The sequence below is a fragment of the Macaca mulatta genome, chromosome 11 (genome assembly GCF_049350105.2).
Source record: "Macaca mulatta isolate MMU2019108-1 chromosome 11, T2T-MMU8v2.0, whole genome shotgun sequence".
Taxonomy (NCBI): Eukaryota; Metazoa; Chordata; class Mammalia; order Primates; family Cercopithecidae; genus Macaca; species Macaca mulatta.
In genome coordinates this window covers 1,343,699-1,361,705 of record NC_133416.1, presented here as the reverse complement: position 1 = coordinate 1,361,705, position 18,007 = coordinate 1,343,699, and the positions used below count along the sequence as shown (strand labels likewise).

At 52.6% G+C, this 18,007-nt stretch overlaps 1 protein-coding gene across 7 annotated transcripts in view; it reads left to right on the top strand.

The window, feature by feature from the left end:
• NINJ2 (ninjurin 2) overlaps nucleotides 1-18,007 on the top strand; it is a 97,943-nt gene that overhangs the window by 79,040 nt on the left and 896 nt on the right. For 5 of the 7 annotated variants that reach the window (XM_015150712.3, XM_028829078.2, XM_015150717.3 and 2 more), the window contains 2 exons: nucleotides 16,966-17,197; nucleotides 17,818-18,000. In XM_015150712.3, coding sequence (XP_015006198.3) covers nucleotides 16,966-17,197; nucleotides 17,818-18,000 — 415 coding nt within the window. Of the gene's footprint in view, nucleotides 1-369; nucleotides 806-16,579; nucleotides 16,783-16,965; nucleotides 17,198-17,817; nucleotides 18,001-18,007 lie in introns of those variants that run through there. The other 2 variants (XM_077953259.1, XM_015150715.3) reach the window with 2 other exon arrangements.

Genomic DNA, 18,007 nt, shown 5'->3' with positions numbered 1-18,007 from the left:
ATGATCCCCATTTTTAGTAGGTGACTGAGAGAAGTCCCAAGCCATGCAGCTATGAAGGGGCAGTGCCAGGTCTCAACTCCTTGTCCTGGCTCTAAGTGTCCACGTCCCCAAGCCAGGCTGCCACTCACACTTCGAGGTTTTGTGGGAGTTGACTGCCTCCATTTCATGGCCCCAGCAAAAAAGAAGGGTTTGCTTTGATTGGACTCGGGGTTAGAGACCCCCAAGTTGTCCTGGCATCCCACAGTTCAGCATGGGCGAAGCTGGGCCAAGCCTCCTGGCCGCCCAGGAGTCCCCACCTCTGCCAAACTGGACTTTGCCTTGCAGTGAAGTCACAGGGATGACAGGGGTCAGCTGTCGGGCGGGAGGCCCAGAGGCAGCAGATGCCAGGTGGCAGCCTCGGGCTGTGAAGGACTGACCCCAGAGAGCGACTGTGTATCTGCTTGGTGGCCTTGGAGGTCTCCCACTCATTAGTATTTTTAGAAAGAGGGTGAGGGCCCAGCAGGGACCTGACACTTGCCCGGCTGCCCTGGGGCATCACCCTGTTCTGCGGAAAGGGCGCTTCCAGCCTGGATCTGGGCCAGCGCCAAGGGCAGGACTAGCCTGCCTGCCTGCATCCGTCCATTCAGTCGCTCCTGAGCACACACTCCCCGCCGAATTCTGTGTTAGGCACTGGCGGAGAGGTTCCCCCGGGGCCCTGGCCTAAGAGCTGTGGGAGGAGGAACACAGTGGTGAGGAGTTTGAGCTGTGGCCTCAGACGGACTCGGGTTCAAATCTTGCCTCTGATCTCCTAGCCATGTGACCTTGGGTAAGTTCTGTCCTCGCTGGAGCCTGTTTCCCCTCACAGGGCCTCTGCAAGAAGTGAAGAGGGATGCACAGGGAGCCTGGCAGCGCGTGGGGTCAGTGCAGGGAGCCAGGGAGAGGCTGTGGATTGGAAGCCCTCTGGGCCTGGGCTGTTTGCGAGTTCAGCATCTACGGAGAATCTGGCTCTCAGGACACCTTGGGGCTGAGTCAGACAATGCCTGGGATTTGCTGAGGGTTTTGCTGAGTTCGGCAGCAGCTCACCTATTTCACCAGATACAAGCTTCTCACCATGAGGAGGAGAGGGGTGTCTCCTCGTTTTATAGACAAGTGAGCTGGGAAGCACCGAAGCTGCGTGAGTTGGACGGTCCGCAGCACAATCGGGTCCCTGCACCCGCCTGCAGGCCCTCCCCCGCTCACCTTCTCCCCAGACCGGACCCTGGCCCACTTCACAGAGCTGCTGCTCAGGTGCGGGTGTGGGGGCTGGGAGGATGTGTGAGTGGCCACCTTCGAATCACGAGGGAGAACAGGAGAGCCGCGGTGTGAGGACCCAGGCTGGGCCTGCTTTGCTGGCAGGGAAAAGGCTTGAGTCCTCGGGCCAGGGCAATCCAGACAGGCTGGCTCCAGGCCCAGGCCTCCTTGGATTGGCTGAAGCTGGCAGGGGCAGCTGATTCAGGCTGGTCCACCAGTCAGGAGGGGTTTTGATCCCCGGACTCAGTGCTCAGGGACTTCTCTGTCGTGATCTCCTTGGCCCCCTGAGCTCCCTCCGGATAGTGCATCAGTAACCCTGCCTTGTCTGTCTCACCTATGGGTCTATGGCCAGGACCCAGGAGACTGCTGAGCTCAGGGACAATAGATACACACCTGCACACAGACACATGTACACACACACACAGACACACACAGACACATGTACACACAGACACATACAGATACATGTATACACACACACAGACACATGTACACACACACAGACACATACACACAGACACATGTACACACAGACACATGTACACACACAGACACATACACACAGACACATGTACACACACACACAGACACAGACACATGTACACACACAGACACATACACACAGACACATGTACACACACAGACACATACAGATACATGTATACACACACACAGACACATGTACACACACACAGACACATACACACAGACACATGTACACACACACAGACACATGTACACACACAGACACACACAGACACATGTACACACAGACACATACAGACACATGTACACACACAGACACACAGACACATGTACACACACAGACACATACACACAGACACATGTACACAGACACACACATGTACACACAGACACACAGACACACGTACACACACACACAGACACATACACACACGTACACACACAGACACACAGACACATGTACACACACAGACACAGATACATGTACACACACACACAGACATGTACACATACACACAGACACATGTACACACACACAGACACATACAGATACATGTACACACACACACACCCAGACACATGTACACAGAGACACACAGACACATGTACACACACAGACACACAGACACAGACACACATACACAAGACACGCACACACACATACACAGACACTGACACACACAAACACATGAATACACACAGGCACACATGCACACACACAGACACATACACAAGACACGCACACACACATTCACACAGACATACGCAGACACGGACACACACAAACACATGAATACACACATGCACACACAGACACATGGACACACACATCCACACAGACACACACATGCACACACACACACACACACACGGACACACACATCCACACAGACACACACACATGCATACACACACAGACACACAAGACACACACATTCACACAGACATACGCACAGAGACATGGACACACACACACACATGAATACACACATGCACACACACACAGACAGACACATGCACACACAGATGCTCACGCACTCACAGATGCACACAGACACACACATGCATACACACAAACAGACACACAAGACACACAGACATACAGACACGGACACACACACATGAATACACAGGCACACATGCGCACACACACACACACAGACACATGCACACACACAGACGCTCACACACAGATGCACAGACACATGGGCACATACACATTCGCACACACACACATGCATACACACACAGACACACATGCATACACACACACAGACACACAAGACACACACACACATTCACATAGACATACGCACAGACACGGACACACACACGAATACACACAGGCACACATGCGCACACACAGACGCTCACGCACACACAGACACACAGACACATGGGCACACACACACACACACACAGAACACTGTGGCTGCCCTGGTGTACGAAGGGATCAGCAGTGCAGTCGAGGTGTTGGTGTTCTACAGCCATTGGCGGGCAGCCCCAGAAGGCACCATAGAAGAGGTTCAGCGAGTTCAGCTCGCCCTGGTCCTGCCTTTGAAGTCTCTTCGGAATGAATACAGTGAATGACAAATGGATCCTTTTTTTTTTTTTTTTTTGAGACAGGGTCTCGCTCTCTCATGCAGGCTGGAGTGCAGTGGCGTGACCTTGTCTCCCTGCAACCTTTGCCTCCCAGGTTCAAGTGATTCTCTCACCTCAGCCTCCTGAGTAGCTGGAATTACAGGCGCCCACCACCACATCTGGCTAATTTTTGTATTTTTAGTAGAGACGGGGTTTCACCATTTTGCCCAGGCTCGTCTCAAACTCCTGACTTCAAGTGATCCACTCGCCTCGGCCTCCCAAAGTGCTGGGATTACAGGTGTGAGCCACTGCGCATGCTGACAAGTGCATCATTAATTCACTCCTTCATTCATTCAGTACTCCAGGCTAGGTGCCCCCTTGTTCCCATGCAGCTTTTCCATTGGGGAGGGATGGATAAGTTCTCTTTATCGCCTGGCTTCCCCCTTTATACACTTATTCTCTGCTAAGCTTTGTCATTTTAGGGTATTAGGAGAATAGGATGTAAACCGAAACAAGAGATTTATTTTGCCAAGGTTGAAGGTGAACTCAGAAAAAACAAACACCATAAGATCTGTGACCTGTGCTTTTTCCAATGAGGATTTTGGGAATTTCACTATTTAAAGGGAAAGAGCAAAGCAAGAAGGGAAGATGTTTTAAAAGGAGGGTGGGTAGGCTGCAAGGCTACGGTTGCCTTCCTGTGAGGCTGGGATAGTGCTCCACGAATCTGCATTTTACGTGTGAAAAGAGGGAGTGGGGACGGCTCAGTTATGAATTGGTCCTGGGCTCAGTGACTCCGCGTTTTATGTAAGGTGAAGTAAGCCTGTGAAATGACTGCGGTTTGGGAACACAGGGAAGGCAGTTTTGTCTTTTGGTTTTGGTTTGTTTTGTGTGACTCCATGTCCAAGCTGAACTTTCTCTTCTGCTTAGTGAATTTGGGGGTCCCAAGATTCTAGTTTTCTTTCACAAGGGCTTTGGGAAGGCAGAGATCTTTGTTGTCTGCTAGGTGCCTAGCTCAGGCTAGGAGCTGGAAACAGGTTTGCTGACCTGAACTCAACAGGAATCTTGGCAGGCTGTCTGCAGGGCTGGGTGGGGTGGGAAATTCACCACCTTCCCTTTTCCCATCTCACTGTCAGATCTGAGCTACTTCATGAGGTCTCACCTGGACGATAGCCAGAGACGGTAGGCTCAGCTCTCATTGCTTCTTATTCTAATTGCCTTGAATCCCGAGGAAATAACTCTTACCTTTTGGAAATGTATAATCTAGTGGGGACGTACAAAACTCATAGACACCCTTATGTGGAATGTTGATATTTTGCTTCATGATAATTGTTCCGAAAGTCCTTTCCACTTACCCGTGTTTAGGTTCCTGTCTGGAATTAGGCTCCACCACAAAATCTAAGATTCAGCAAAAACAAGAGAGGCTCTAAGTGCTTCTGAGGGAGGACACGAAAAGGATCTGTGAATAAAAGCACTAGACCCTAACAGATCCGTGAGGAACGGCAGCCGGCAGCACCGGTGGGGGAGACAGGAGCTGCTGGGGCTTCTGGCTACTGGTTCGAAAGACGGTTTTGATCAATTCACTCCTCTCTGGAATGATCTAGATATGCTATCTGTAAATATTTTAGACTGGTCCCCATCGTTGAGGGGTTTACACAGCCTATGCTTCCAGGGCTGTAGCAGTTAAGGACACAGAATCCAGAGCCTGCCTGGGTTCAACGTCCAGCTCTAATACTTAAAAAATGGATGATCTCGGCCTGGTGCAGTGGTTCCTGCCTGTAATCCCAGCACTTTGAGGGTGCAAGATGAGAGGATCCCTTGAGGCCAGGAGTTCAAAACCAGCCTGGGCAACATAGTGAGACCACATTCCTACAAAAAATGTTGTAAACATGTAGTGTAGTGGTGTGCACTTGCAGTCCCAGCTACCCAGGAGGCTATGGCAAGAGGATCCCTTGAGTCCAGGAGTTTGAGGCTACAGGGAGCCATGATTACACCACTGCACTCCAGCCTGGGTGACAGAGGGAGAGCCTGTCTTAAAAAAACATAAAAATAGGCCAGGCGCGGTGGCTCATGCCTATAATCCCAGCACTTTGGGAGGCCGAGGCAGGCGGATCACAGGGTCAGGAGATCGAGACCATCCTGGCTAACACGGGAAACCCCATCTCTACTAAAAATACAAAAAATTAGCCAGGCGTGGTGGCAGGTGCCTGTAGTCCCAGCTACTCGGTAGGCTGAGGCAGGAGAATGGCGTGAACGCAGGAGGCAGAACTTGCAGTGAGCCGAGATCGCGCTACTGCATTCCAGCCTGGGCGGCAGAGCGAGACTCCATCTCAAAATAAATAAATAAATAATAAATAAATAGATATATAATAAAAATAAAAAAGGGTGATCTCGGGGCCTGGTGCAGTGGCTCACACCTGTAATCCCAACATTTTGGGAGGCTGAGGCAAGAGAATTGCTTGAACTCAGGAGTTCAAGACTAGCCTGGCCAACATGGTGAGACCCCATCTCTATAAAAATTTTACAATTTTTCATTTCTAGTAAGTTTTCAGGCGATGTTGCTACTGCTACTTCAAGGACCACATGTGGGGAACCACTGGTATATAGGAGAAAAAAACGCAGGCTTAGGATTTAGACAGTGGGGCCATCCCTTAGTATCTGGTGACTTCGGGCATTTGATGTCTTTGAGCCTCAGTTTCTTCACTTGTAGAATGGAACTACATCCCAGCTACTTGGCAGGCTGAGGCAGGAGAATCGCTTGAACCCAGGAGGTGGAGGTTGCAGTGAGCCAAGCTCATGCCACTGCACTCTAGTCTGGGCAACACAGTGAGACTCTGTCTCAAAAAAATATATATATATACATGGGAGTACAGTTGCTTTTCAACTTATGATAGAGTTACATTCTGATAAACCCATAGTTGAAAATATCGTAAGTCAAAATGCATTTAATACCCTTAGCCTACTGAACTTCATAGTTTAGCCCAACTTAACTTCAGTGTGCTCTGCCCACTTACACTAGCCTCCTGCTGGGCCAGATCGTCTAACACAAAGCCTCCTTTATAACAGAGTACCGAATATCTTCTGTAATTTATTGAATAATGTACTGAAAGTGAAAAAGAGTGGTTGTGTGGATACTCGAAGTACAGTTTGTAAAGTTTATCGCTTACGATGGTGAAAAACCGGGGACCATCTGTATTCCTACCTGCTTTGTGGAGTCGTGCCTGGCATACAGCATTATCGTCATTTAATTACCACCGTTTAAATTTTAGCAATTTTGTTAGCCCTTGAGGGATGAGCAGGATTGAAGTCAGCAGAGACTGGCTGGGAGGGCTTGGGGGATGTCTCTGAGAACCTCAAAGCCGAAGTGGGTGGAGAGCAAAGAGCAAAAGGCCAGACGGGTCTGGAAGGCCCAGGACAAGGCGCGGATTGGGAAAGTGCTCTTGTGTAGGGTGGATATTGAGAGGCAGCAGATCGATTCTTTGGAAATGCCTGTGTGGTGGGTAAATCCACGTTAACTCTGAACCCGGAGAAGACAAGTCTTTTCTGAAAGCCACTGACAAGGTGACCTCTTGCAGGGGAGGTGGAAACTGCTCCCTAAGAAAGAGCAAGGAGGCTGGGGGGGTGGCTCAGGCCTGCAGTCCCGGCACTTTGGGAGGCTGAAGCAGGAGGATCGCTGGAGCCCCGGAGGTCGAGGCTGCGGTGAGCTATGACCGGGCCACACACTGCAGCCCGGGCCACAGAGCAAGACCCTGTCTCAAAAAACCAGTAACAACTAAAATAAAAAAAGCAAGCAGGCCCCTCTGCGCTCCCGTTTCAACGCACGTGCTTTCCTGTTCTTCCCTACACGCCCTGCTTCTGTTTGCAAGCTGTGGCCCCTTTTGTTGCAGGGAAACCCGTGCACCTCCATATCACAAAGGGGTCAACGCCCGGGGAACGCCCGCGCTGGCGGACGCTGTTTCCTGGCGCCCCCTGGCGGGCAACGGCGGCGCCGCAGGCCTTCCGGGACGCCGCTCCCCACGTGGCCTCTCGGCGCTGCAGCCCAGGCCTCAGTGTGCAGCCCCGGGCAAGGGCTGGAACTCGCAGTGAGACTGTGCCCAGGGCCCGGAGGAGGTCTCTGGACCAGTCACCTATTATTGCTGGAATAACACGCAAAAGACACCCCACCCCGACGTGGATTAGAGACTGTTGATTTTTAAGGGCGAGATCACCGCTCTTGGCAGAGGAAGGCTGCAGCCGGGGAGCCTGCATGCGGCCTGCCCCAGACAGAAGGCCTCAGAGGTCTGAGCTTTTACAGCTTTTGGCCTGAAGACCAGCTGCAGCTTCCAGCCCCAGTCATTCATTCCCTGAGGCTCCCTCAGGACTGCTGAGCAAAGGCGGGATCTAGGGGAAAAAGAGCTCTGCCTGCAGTGGGGGCATTTATTTTAAGAGCAAAGGTTCACTTCGCAAAGTTCTCTCCCCTACCCAGAAGCCATTGTGCATGAAGCCCCACCCTTAAAAAACCTGACTTTTGCCTTTTTTGAAAAAGCTCTCTCGTAAAAATTCAATGCAATCATCATTCATTGTGCACCTATTGTGGACAAGGTGCTGAGCTAGGCTCCATGGGGACTCAGGCCTGTGGAGATGGGGTCCATGTGCTAAAGTGGGCAGCAGAAGGAGCCGTCTCAAGAGGTCTCAACAACGCCAAGGCCAGCACAGGCCAGGGAGCAAGCGACCTTCTTTCAAACAGGGCCTTGGTGGAGTGCACTTGGGGACAGGGTCTACAAAGGAGGGAAGGCTTTCCCCAGGGGGAGCATGGCGGAGAAAGAAAGGCCTTTAGTCCCGGAGCAGAGCAGGAGCAGCTGGGAAGGGTGGGGTGTGTTCAGGGAACAGTGAGTAATCTGGTGTGGCCCCGCACGTCTGAGCATCACAGAGTCTGGCACAGGGTTCGCTCTCCAGGGGTGGGAGGAGGAGCTGGGGACCAGGCTAGAGAGGTGGGTGGGGGCCCCAGGAGAGAGGACTACACTTGAGTAACAATGACCCTGGAGACCCAGTGCAGGCGGGCTTGTGTGAGCATTTCTCTTCCTGCTGGCGGCTCAAACGTGAGAGCCAGCAGGAGCGAGGAGAGAGGCTGCCTAATGGGTACAGGAGGCACTTCAAACACAGTGGAAGTTGTTAGGACCATAAATGGTGACTACTTCGAAATTGGGGCTGGGACGGGCCCTGAGTCACAACACAGTATTTAAAATGCCTCTAGGCCCACACGTGGGAGTATAATCCTGTGTGGGATAGATTTCCTTCTCGTCTCATATTTGTTTAATACTTCACAGTTTTCAAAGCACATTCACCCACATTATCCTATTGATCTTTCTAGCAGCCTTTGTGCTAGACAGGGCAGATATTATTCCCACTTCAGAGAAGGACCAGCTAGGGTCTGGGTGAGATGAAGTCATAAATTCGGTTTTGTTTTAATAAGTTTATTTTAACCACTGGCCTTTTGCAGGGTATGCCTCGGTTTGTTTTGTGTTGCTGTAACAGAATAACTGAGACTGGGTAATTTATAAACAATAGAAGTTTATTTGGCTCATGGCTCTGGAGACTGGGAAGTCCAAGAGCATTGCACTGGTATCTGGTGAGGGCCTTCATGCCACATCCTTCCCTGGTAGAAGGTGGCAGGGCCAGAGAGCTTGCAAGCACAAGAGAGAGGAAGGAAGCCAAGATCATCTTTTATTTGTTATTATTATTATTATTATTTTAATCAGGAACCCACTCCTGAGATAACTTGACCCACCGCCATGATAATGGCATTAATGCATAAATGAGGGCAGAGCCCTCATGACCTGACTGCCTCTTAACATTATTACAGCAGGGGTTAAGTTCCCAACCCATAAACTTTAGGGGGCACATTCAGACCGTAGCAGAGTGCGTATTTGCTTTTGTTACCAATTTATTGATTTATTTATTTTTGAGATGGAGTCTCCCTCTGTCACCCAGGCTGGAGTGCAGTGGCACAATATCAGCTCACTGCAACCTCCCCCTATACCTGGCCTATTTATTTATCTTAGAGACAGAGTTTTGCTCTTGTTACCCAGGCTGGAGTACAGTGGCACCATCTCGGCTCACGGCTCACTGCAACCTCTGCCTTCCCAGGTTCAAGCGATTCTCCTGCCTCAGCCTCCCAAGTAGCTGGGATTACAAGCAAGCACCCAGCTGATTTTGTATTTTTAGTCGAGACGGGGTTTCATCATGTTGGCCAGGCTGGTTTCAAACTCCTGACCTCAGGTGATCTGCCCGCCTCAGCTTCCCAAACTGCTGGGATTACAGGTGTGAGCCACCTTGCCCGGCCACAAATTTATTTTTTAAGATAGTTCATTCACACGGTTCAAAATTCAAAAGGTACAGATAAAATTCCCTCTCTCAACCCTATTCTTCCAGTCACCCAGGTCCCTTCTTACCCGTTTGAACCCAAGCCTTTTGCCTTTGGGTCTAGTGCCCCTTTTGCGGCAGCAGACAGCCCTACCGCAGATTCAGGAAAGCCTCGCGCAAGTTTCACTTAGGTAGAGGTTATGCCTCCTCTTAGTAAGTGTGCATGTGTACCCTATGGGACTAGTCTTCTTTCATCTTAGGCCGCATATGTTTTTGTTTTTTATCTGTTTTTTTTCTTTGAGATGGAGTCTTGCAGTGTTGCCCAGGCTGGAGTACAGTGGCGCCATCTTGTCCCACTGCAACCTCCACCTCTGAGGTTCAAGCAATTCTCCTATCACAGCCTCCTAAATAGCTGGGAGTATAGGCATGGGCCGCCACACCCAGCCAGGCTGTGTGTGTTTATCTTTAGATCTTAAACTCCTTGGAGTAGGAAGTATGTCTTCTACTTCTCGGGGGCAGTAGAGTAAGGGTGAAAATTACAGGCTCTGGGCCTGGCGCGGTGGCTCACGCCTATAATCCCTGTACTTTGGGAGGCCAAGGCAGGTGAATCACCTGAGGTCAGGAGTGCGAGACCAGCCTGGGCAATATGGTGAAACCCTGTCTCTACTAAAAATTCAAAAATTAGCCGGGCGTGGTGGCGCACACCTGTAATCCCAGCTACTCGGGAGACTGAGGCAGGAGAATTGCTTGAACCCAGGAGGGGGAGGTTGCAGTGAGCCAAGATTGTGCCACTGCGCTCCAGCCTGGGCAACAAGAGTGAAACTCTGTCAAAAATAAATAAATAAATTAATTAATTAAAAATTACAGGCTCCGGCACATAGAGGATTGGAATTAAAAACTGTGTTGTGTGATTGTGGGCAAGTTACTTAGTCTCTCTGAGCCTCTATTTTCTCAACTGTGATGATGATACCCTCGCCTGCTTCGCAGAACTGCTGTGAGGACTACATAAGGCGACTCATGTTCTGTGTTTAACCCTGTTTCAGGCACAAGGTATGTCCTCTGTAGGTGGGAGCCACCATTGTTCCCATGCACTGAGAGCCCACTATGTGTGTTCACAGCGGGACAGGCCCAGGCACCCTTCCCAGCTGAATTCTGACAAGGGACTGACACCGAATTAAAAGCTCACCTAAGCCCCTTCCTTTGAACAAATCACTCTTCCCAGGCTGGGACCCACCCTTTCCCTTTGTGAGAAATCAGCTTTCCAAAAGCCTAGGTCGCCACTGTCTCCTTCTCGAGGGAGGCCCGGCTTTCCCAGGCAGTCGGTCATTTTGAGGCCACCAGAAGGGCCACTGGCCCCTGTTCCTCTGGGCCTGTCTAGTGTGTAGCCCTGAGTGCGAGCTGGCACACAGGAAGCTCCCATGCAGGTCTTCTCGGGGCCGGCAGGAATGACTCATGAGAGGGTCACCCATGCCCTGCAGCTGCCTCTCAGCGATGTCCTCGGCCCCCGGGATTCTCCACTCAGAGCCGGCTTTCCCATCCCTAGACCACTCCGTGCTAGGAAGGACCCAAGGAAGCCTGTGTTCCAGTCCCTTCAGTCTCACAGATAAGAAAAGGAGTCCAGTGCTCCGGGCCCCGGCTTGTTCAGTCATTAAAGCAGAGCTGGAATGTGGTCAAGGTGCCTTTGGTGACACCCTCCGGGCTGCTACAACTCCCCCTCACCAGCCTACACCTTCCCATGGGACACACACTGCCTGCCACAGGCCCCAGGGCCTAAACACACTGATTTGCGGGCTCCATGGCTTTTCGGTAGGGCAGTTACTTACCACTCTGGGGTTTACTGAACCTCCGTGGCCCTCTGGGAGAACAGCCCTGTAATCTTGTTTCCAAGAAAGAGCAGAATGATCTGTTGGAGCTTATGGTCTCCACTGACCATAATATCGATAAACAATGTAAAAACATGTTTACTTTTTTGTCAAAAAAGGCATTCCTTTCCTATCCAACCTAAGTTCTGTAAATAAACAAAAATATAGGCCAACAAGGATTAAGGGATAAAGGGCTGTCTGGGAGAACAATGAAGCAATCCTTGACTTCAAGGGATGGAATTGCACCAGCCTTAGGAGCTGGGACTTGGCAAGAGGCCTAGGTGACAGGGAAGTCTGAGCTGGAATGAGAGAGGAGGGTGTGGAAGAGGGAGGAAAATGACTGTGCCGGGCAGGCCCAGGAACGGGGCAAACTGGCGACCGCTGAGTCTGTGGTGTCCCCCACCCCCTGCCTCATCCCCATGCCAATCACCAAACCCATGTCCTCTTGTTGCCCAGAGGCGTCCAGATCAAACTCTGGATCTACTCCCACCTTCCCTGCACTAGCCGGGCTCCAGCTTCATGCCGCCCCAAATTCCCCGTCTGTCCGGGTGTCATCGGTTGGGCAGATTTTGATGGGCAGCCTTTCCCACAGGCAACCGCGCCTTGAACAGGGACTCTGGGAGCCCAAAGCAATGAGTCTTGGGTCAGTGTCCTGCTTCCCTTGAGTGGCAGGGGAGGGGTGAGCAGGGTGGGGCAGAATGAGACCAGAGCCAGCCTCATTGAGAGAAGGATCTCAGGCTGGGAAAATGGGAACCGCTTGGATTCTGTCCTTCCTTCTGTGGAGGAGCAAAGTGTGGTTCTGTCTGTCCGTGGCCTCTGCCCTCCAGAGACAGGATTTTCCTCCAGTTTTATAGATGTGGAAACTGACCACCAAAGCGCCAAGCCCAGAGGCAGAGTTGGGCCCGGAATCCTAGCCCACCGGCCCCTGCTCCTCGAGGATCAACACCAAAGGAGCCGGGAGTGGGCAGAGCCCTGTGTGCTTGTGGCGGGTGGAGGCCGCCAGCCCACGCGGGCCAGCTCTGCAGGGAGGGCGCAGAGGCCAGGGCCAGGGCCAGGGCCAGGGCCAGGGGAGGGCGGCAAGCGAGAGCCAGCTGTGAAGAGTCCGGTGAAACACCAATGACTCATGCGGGTGGCTCTGCTCCTCAGTCCAGCCCACATTCCCGGGTCTCTGTTCCCGACCCGCCTGGGCCTGGCCTTAAAGGGCCAGCTCTTCCGTGCAGGAGCGGGGGCCACCCTGCTGCGCTCCCCACGCCTCGGTCACCCTGGTCCCTGTGGAGTTGCTCCCAGTCCCTGGCTGTGGGCGAAAGGATGGCCCCCTGCAGGGTTTAGGGCTTTATCGGGTCCACTCCTCCCACTATAAGGGAGGGCCCTCGGGTCATTTCATCCATCCCCCTGCCTCTGAGCAGGGCTGCACCTAAACGGGCCCGCAAGGATAGAGAAAACCGTTCCCTGCTTTTACAGACGTTGCAATGAAAGGGCCCCTCTCCAGGCCCCCAGCTCCAGGGCCTCTGCCCGCCTTTCCACGCGCCGGCCCCGGGCTGCAGGTGGCGCCGGACGCCCCGCCCTTCTCGTCTCCCACCCCACGTGGTTCCACTTCAGCTCTGGCTGATTCTTGAGCTCTGGCTCGACACGCGTGTTTGGAGGGTTTCAGGTCGGCCCATCCGGACTCGCGGGCGAGGCTCCCGTCCCGGGCCTCGGAGGGGTCACGCCAACCCCGTCCTGCGCGTGGCTTCCCGGGGCGGAGACACCGTCCGGCGGCCGCGGTCCCGCCGCTTCCCCGGACCCTGCGCGCCACCGTGTGGACACCCGGGGAACTGGCGCCCGCGGGGCCGAGACCCCGCCCAGCACCCACAGTTCAAGGCGGTCCGGAGTCGGCCTCAGAGAGAGGAAAGCGGGAGGCGCAGCCCCTGAACACACTGCGAGCCTCACATTCTCTGCGAAACAATGGCTTTTAGATGAATTTAACAACAAAAGCCAACCCGCTCTGTTAAAACTTACAAATAGCAATACTTTCCATAGAGGTTTGGGAAGACCTGTGTGGCCCAAGTGCCCACCCCTTCCACCCACTGCCGCCTCTTCGCCCACTAACTGGTCAGTGCTCAACACGTCCCACTGGAGGTCTGGGTTTAAGGTTTTGTTCACTGTTAACAAATTTGGGGGGAAGGGGCTCTGTCTTCCTCTAAGCTAGACCAGGAACGAGGAGAAAGGGCAAAGCTTGCTGCTACGGGACAAACTGGAGGATGGGGAAGAGAGCGGAGGGGTGGCACAGGCATGGGGCAGGGAGGCCAGGGGGCACAGCTGAGCCTGGGCAGAGGCACTTTGAATTTGGGGGCAGGGGGTGAGACTCTCTTGCCTAATGAGTGCTCTTGGGGACCGAGGACAAATCTTCACCAAACGGGCTATGGCCACAGGTTGCAGCCTTGGTGCTGACACCGACCATGGGCCTTTGTGGAGTGTTGGCCCTGGGATCCCTGGCCCTAACCAACCAGGCCAGCTGGCCCTAGACAAGCCGGCCTTGCTTGAACTGGATTTCCAAAGGCCCTGAATGCTGTGTGTGGCCTCCGAAGTCCACACAGCTCCTCACTCACCCTCTGTCCCTACCTCCTCCAACCTCACTGGCTGCCCCCAGCACCAGCTGAAACCCCGGCCCCAGCAAAATCAAACACAAACGAAGACAGGGGAGAGAGAGTGAGCACTCCATTCCTTTCGTGCCTACGGACGTTTTCCTTATTTTTGTGGGCCCCGGACCCCAGCCTGATTTTGGTGGCCGTCAAAAGGAGCTTGCCAGGGCCTGTTGCGAGCAGCCTGTGGCTCAGTGCTTACCCAGGATCCCGGGGAGGGGCAGCAACTATGCCTTGTTCGGCATTGGGGTCCTCACAGCCCCAAGCACCGCCTGGCATGTACACTCAATCTATTGAATGAATGCTACCCGCTGGTCTCCGTTCTGATCTCCCAGGGAAAGTGTTTAAATTGCTCCACTGGCCAAAGTGCACACTCCTGATTACCCTCGGCGAGTCCTGCCCCAACCAGAAGTTGAGGACACTTGGAATCTTGATAATGAACCACCCAGGTGCAGGGAACTGCCCCGTGTAGGAAGCTGGTGGCCTGGAGTGTGGTCAAAGAGCCACTCCTGTGTGCTTGATCCTCCAGTGACTGGTCCACAGAGTCAGAGAGGGGCAGCCTGCGGGGCATAGGCTGCCAGGGGGGATTCCATCAGAGCAGGTGCTGTTAGCACCCATGACCGCCCTGTGCCTCTTGAATGTGTCTGTGCGTGCACACCCTCCTGGCAAACAGAGCAAAGGGCCAGGAGCTGGGAAAGGAAGCGAGAAGAGCAGGGTGGAGACATTAGGCTGAGCTTTGAAGGCAAACTTTAGGAGACGGACCGGGGAAGAGAGGCCCCCTTCTGTTGGACTAGGAGAGGACTGGTCCAATCTGTAGCCAGGCATGTGGATTAGAGCTGGGTCTCCAAAGACGAGTGCCCAAGACCATATTGTAGGATAAGAAAATTAAACTTCTATTTATATTGAATGTTATGTAATCCTCTCAAATGTTTCTACTTTTTACTATATATATTAGTGCCATAAAAATATGTATAATTGATAATGGAAGAATGTACATGTATTGAGGATGCATGGCCAAAACAGTTTTTAATGCTGAGATGACACTATCAAGAAAGTCTGGAGACCACTGCATATCAGAGTTTTGTTTTTGTTTTGAGACAAAGCTGTCGCCCAGGCTGGAGTGCAACGGCGCAATCTCCACTCACTGCAACCTCCGCCTCCTAGTTCAAGTGATTCTCCTGCCTCAGCGTCCTGAGTAGCTGGGATTACAGGCATGTGCCACTACACCCAGCTAATTTTTTTGTATTTTTAGTAGAGACGGGATTTTGCCATGTTGGCCAGGCTAGTCTCAAATTCCTGACCTCAAGTCATCCACCTGCCTTGGCCTCTCAAAGTGCTGGAATTACGGGCATGAGCCATCGCACCCAGCCTCATTGCAGGGTATCCTCATAGAATCCAAAGGTTCTGAGAGATAGGATAAATCAGTTAGCCTATGTGTAAATCAACTGTCCTCTGTGTAACTCCCTGAGGTACAGAGAAGTGAAGCGACTTACTGGGGTTGCATGAAGTACAAGGAACATTCCAGACCCTCTGAGACCTGCCCATCCACTCATCCACATATCCATCCATCCATCCACCCACCAATCTCTCCATCCATCCCTTAATCCATGAAGCTTTATACTTCAAAATCAAATGTAAATTATGCTTCAATAAATCCTAGCCAAAAAAATTAAAAACAAATTAAGAGTGTTTAACTAGTATGCATCACTGTGCATATAAGGTATGCATCCATCTATCCATTCATCTGTCCTCACTTAGCGGGTATCTGTCCTGTCATGGTGATCTGCTGGGTCATCTTCCCTACCTCCAGGCTGTAGCATCTTTCAAAGTCCTCCCTTCCTTCCTTTCTCACCTTGTTCCACTTCAGTTCCTTTTCACTCTGATCCTAAATCAAGACACTAACTTTTAAATGACTCTCCCTGCTTCTAACCCTTCCTGGCCCAATCTGTTCCAAGCAGCACTGCTAAATCAATTTTCCAAGTACTCTTGAGTGACTGCAGATCGCCCTTGGCCATGGCGCCCAGTCTGAATTTCTTGGCCGAACCCAGAGGCCCACAGCATATGCCCTATATTGTGATTCTTTTGGAGTTAGTGGCTTCTTGAGAAGCTTTAGTTTAGACTTCAAAATCAAATCGAATGTAAATTATGCTTCAATAAATCCTAGCCAAAGGTAATAATTAAAATGAATTAAGAGTGTTTAACTAGTATGCATTACTGTGTGTACACACTCATGCATGCATGTGTATGCTGACAGCGTGTGCCTGAGCAGGGCGGCAGCTCCAGTGCTCCTGAGGGATGGAAATCCAGCCACGACCAGCTGGTGAGCTGTGCACCCTGCCTTGGGGGCCACGGCGTTATGGAGAGTAGGTACCTTTCTCTATCTCACCCAAAGCCACCAAGCTCCTTTTATTGTCTTCTCAGGTGCTTTCCTCTCAAAGGAAAAGAAAACAGCCCAAAGCTGAGGCCTGGCCCAGGTAAAATAGCGAATAGGATGAGGAAGGAGCATTTTACCAGCAGCAGAGAACCCTCTCCGCTTTCTCCAGCCAGGTGTGCGAAGGTGTGAGGGAAGGGGCGACTCTCCAGGAAATATCAACTGCAACAGGACATCATTCCAGAGTGCAGAGGTCCTTAACGGGTTTTCTAGTCCAACCCTTAATTTTATCAGGCCCTGAAACTGAGAAGGGTGTCACTTGCCCTGAGCTTCCCACCTGGTTTGGAAAGAGCTTTAAAACCTCTCTCCTCTCTCCTCTGTCAACTTCTTCCCTTCCAGAGCCCCCCTTGGTAAGTCTGTGCTCTCTCCCCTACAGCCTGGAAGCTCCGACCCCAGGAGGAGCCAGCCCATCAACCTGAACCATTACGCCACCAAGAAGAGCGTGGCGGAGAGCATGCTGGACGTGGCCCTGTTCATGTCCAACGCCATGCGGCTGAAGGCAGTGCTGGAGCAGGGACCGTCCTCTCACTACTACATCACCCTGGTCACCCTCCTCAGCCTCTCTCTGCTCCTGCAGGTGGCCATCGGCGTCCTGCTCGTGGTCATCGGTGAGGAGCCCAGCCCGCAGTCAGACCTTCTGCCTTGGCACCTGCGGCCGGCAGAAAGGCCCCCCCGTGTTCCCTGGGCCACCCTGCATTGGCGCATGCAGCTTTGCAACCACACACTGACCTGCAGTGCGCCCTCTGCTAACACAGGCCCAAAGAACAACTTCCTGTCCTATCTCCTGGTATCCCACGCCACCCCACAAGGGCAGGCGCCCTGTCCTATCTCCTGGTATCCCACGCCACCCCACAAGGGCAGGCGCCCTGTCCTATCTCCTGTATCCCACGGAGCAGACACTCCACAGCACCTGCCGAGTGACTGTGCCAGCACCTTGCTAACTGCTCACTCACCCACTCGCTCGCCCGCTTCTTCCTTGAGCACTCATCCCACGCTTAGAGGACCCAGCTTAAGTTCCCAAATCCTGGTGGGATGAAGCACACGAGGGTGCCCCATGTGCTGGTTGGCGAGGGCAGAGGCATTTTGGCCCAATTTCGACCACCTTCCTGGATTTCTGCCGCATGGGTTTCTGAAGGGCCCCTCTCTCCAAACTCTGGTGGGCGTTGTGGGGGCAGCTCCGTGCTGTGGCCCCATCTCTGACCCTTCCCCCTACTCCACTTCCCTGCAGCACGGCTGAACCTGAATGAGGTAGAAAAGCAGTGGCGACTCAACCAGCTCAACAACGTGGCCACCGTCTTGGTCTTCTTCACCGTGGTCATCAATGTTTTCATTACAGCCTTCGGGGCACACAAGACAGGCTTCCTGACTGCCAGGGCCTCAAGAAATCCTCTCAATACAACCCAGGACCCAGGTGAGGG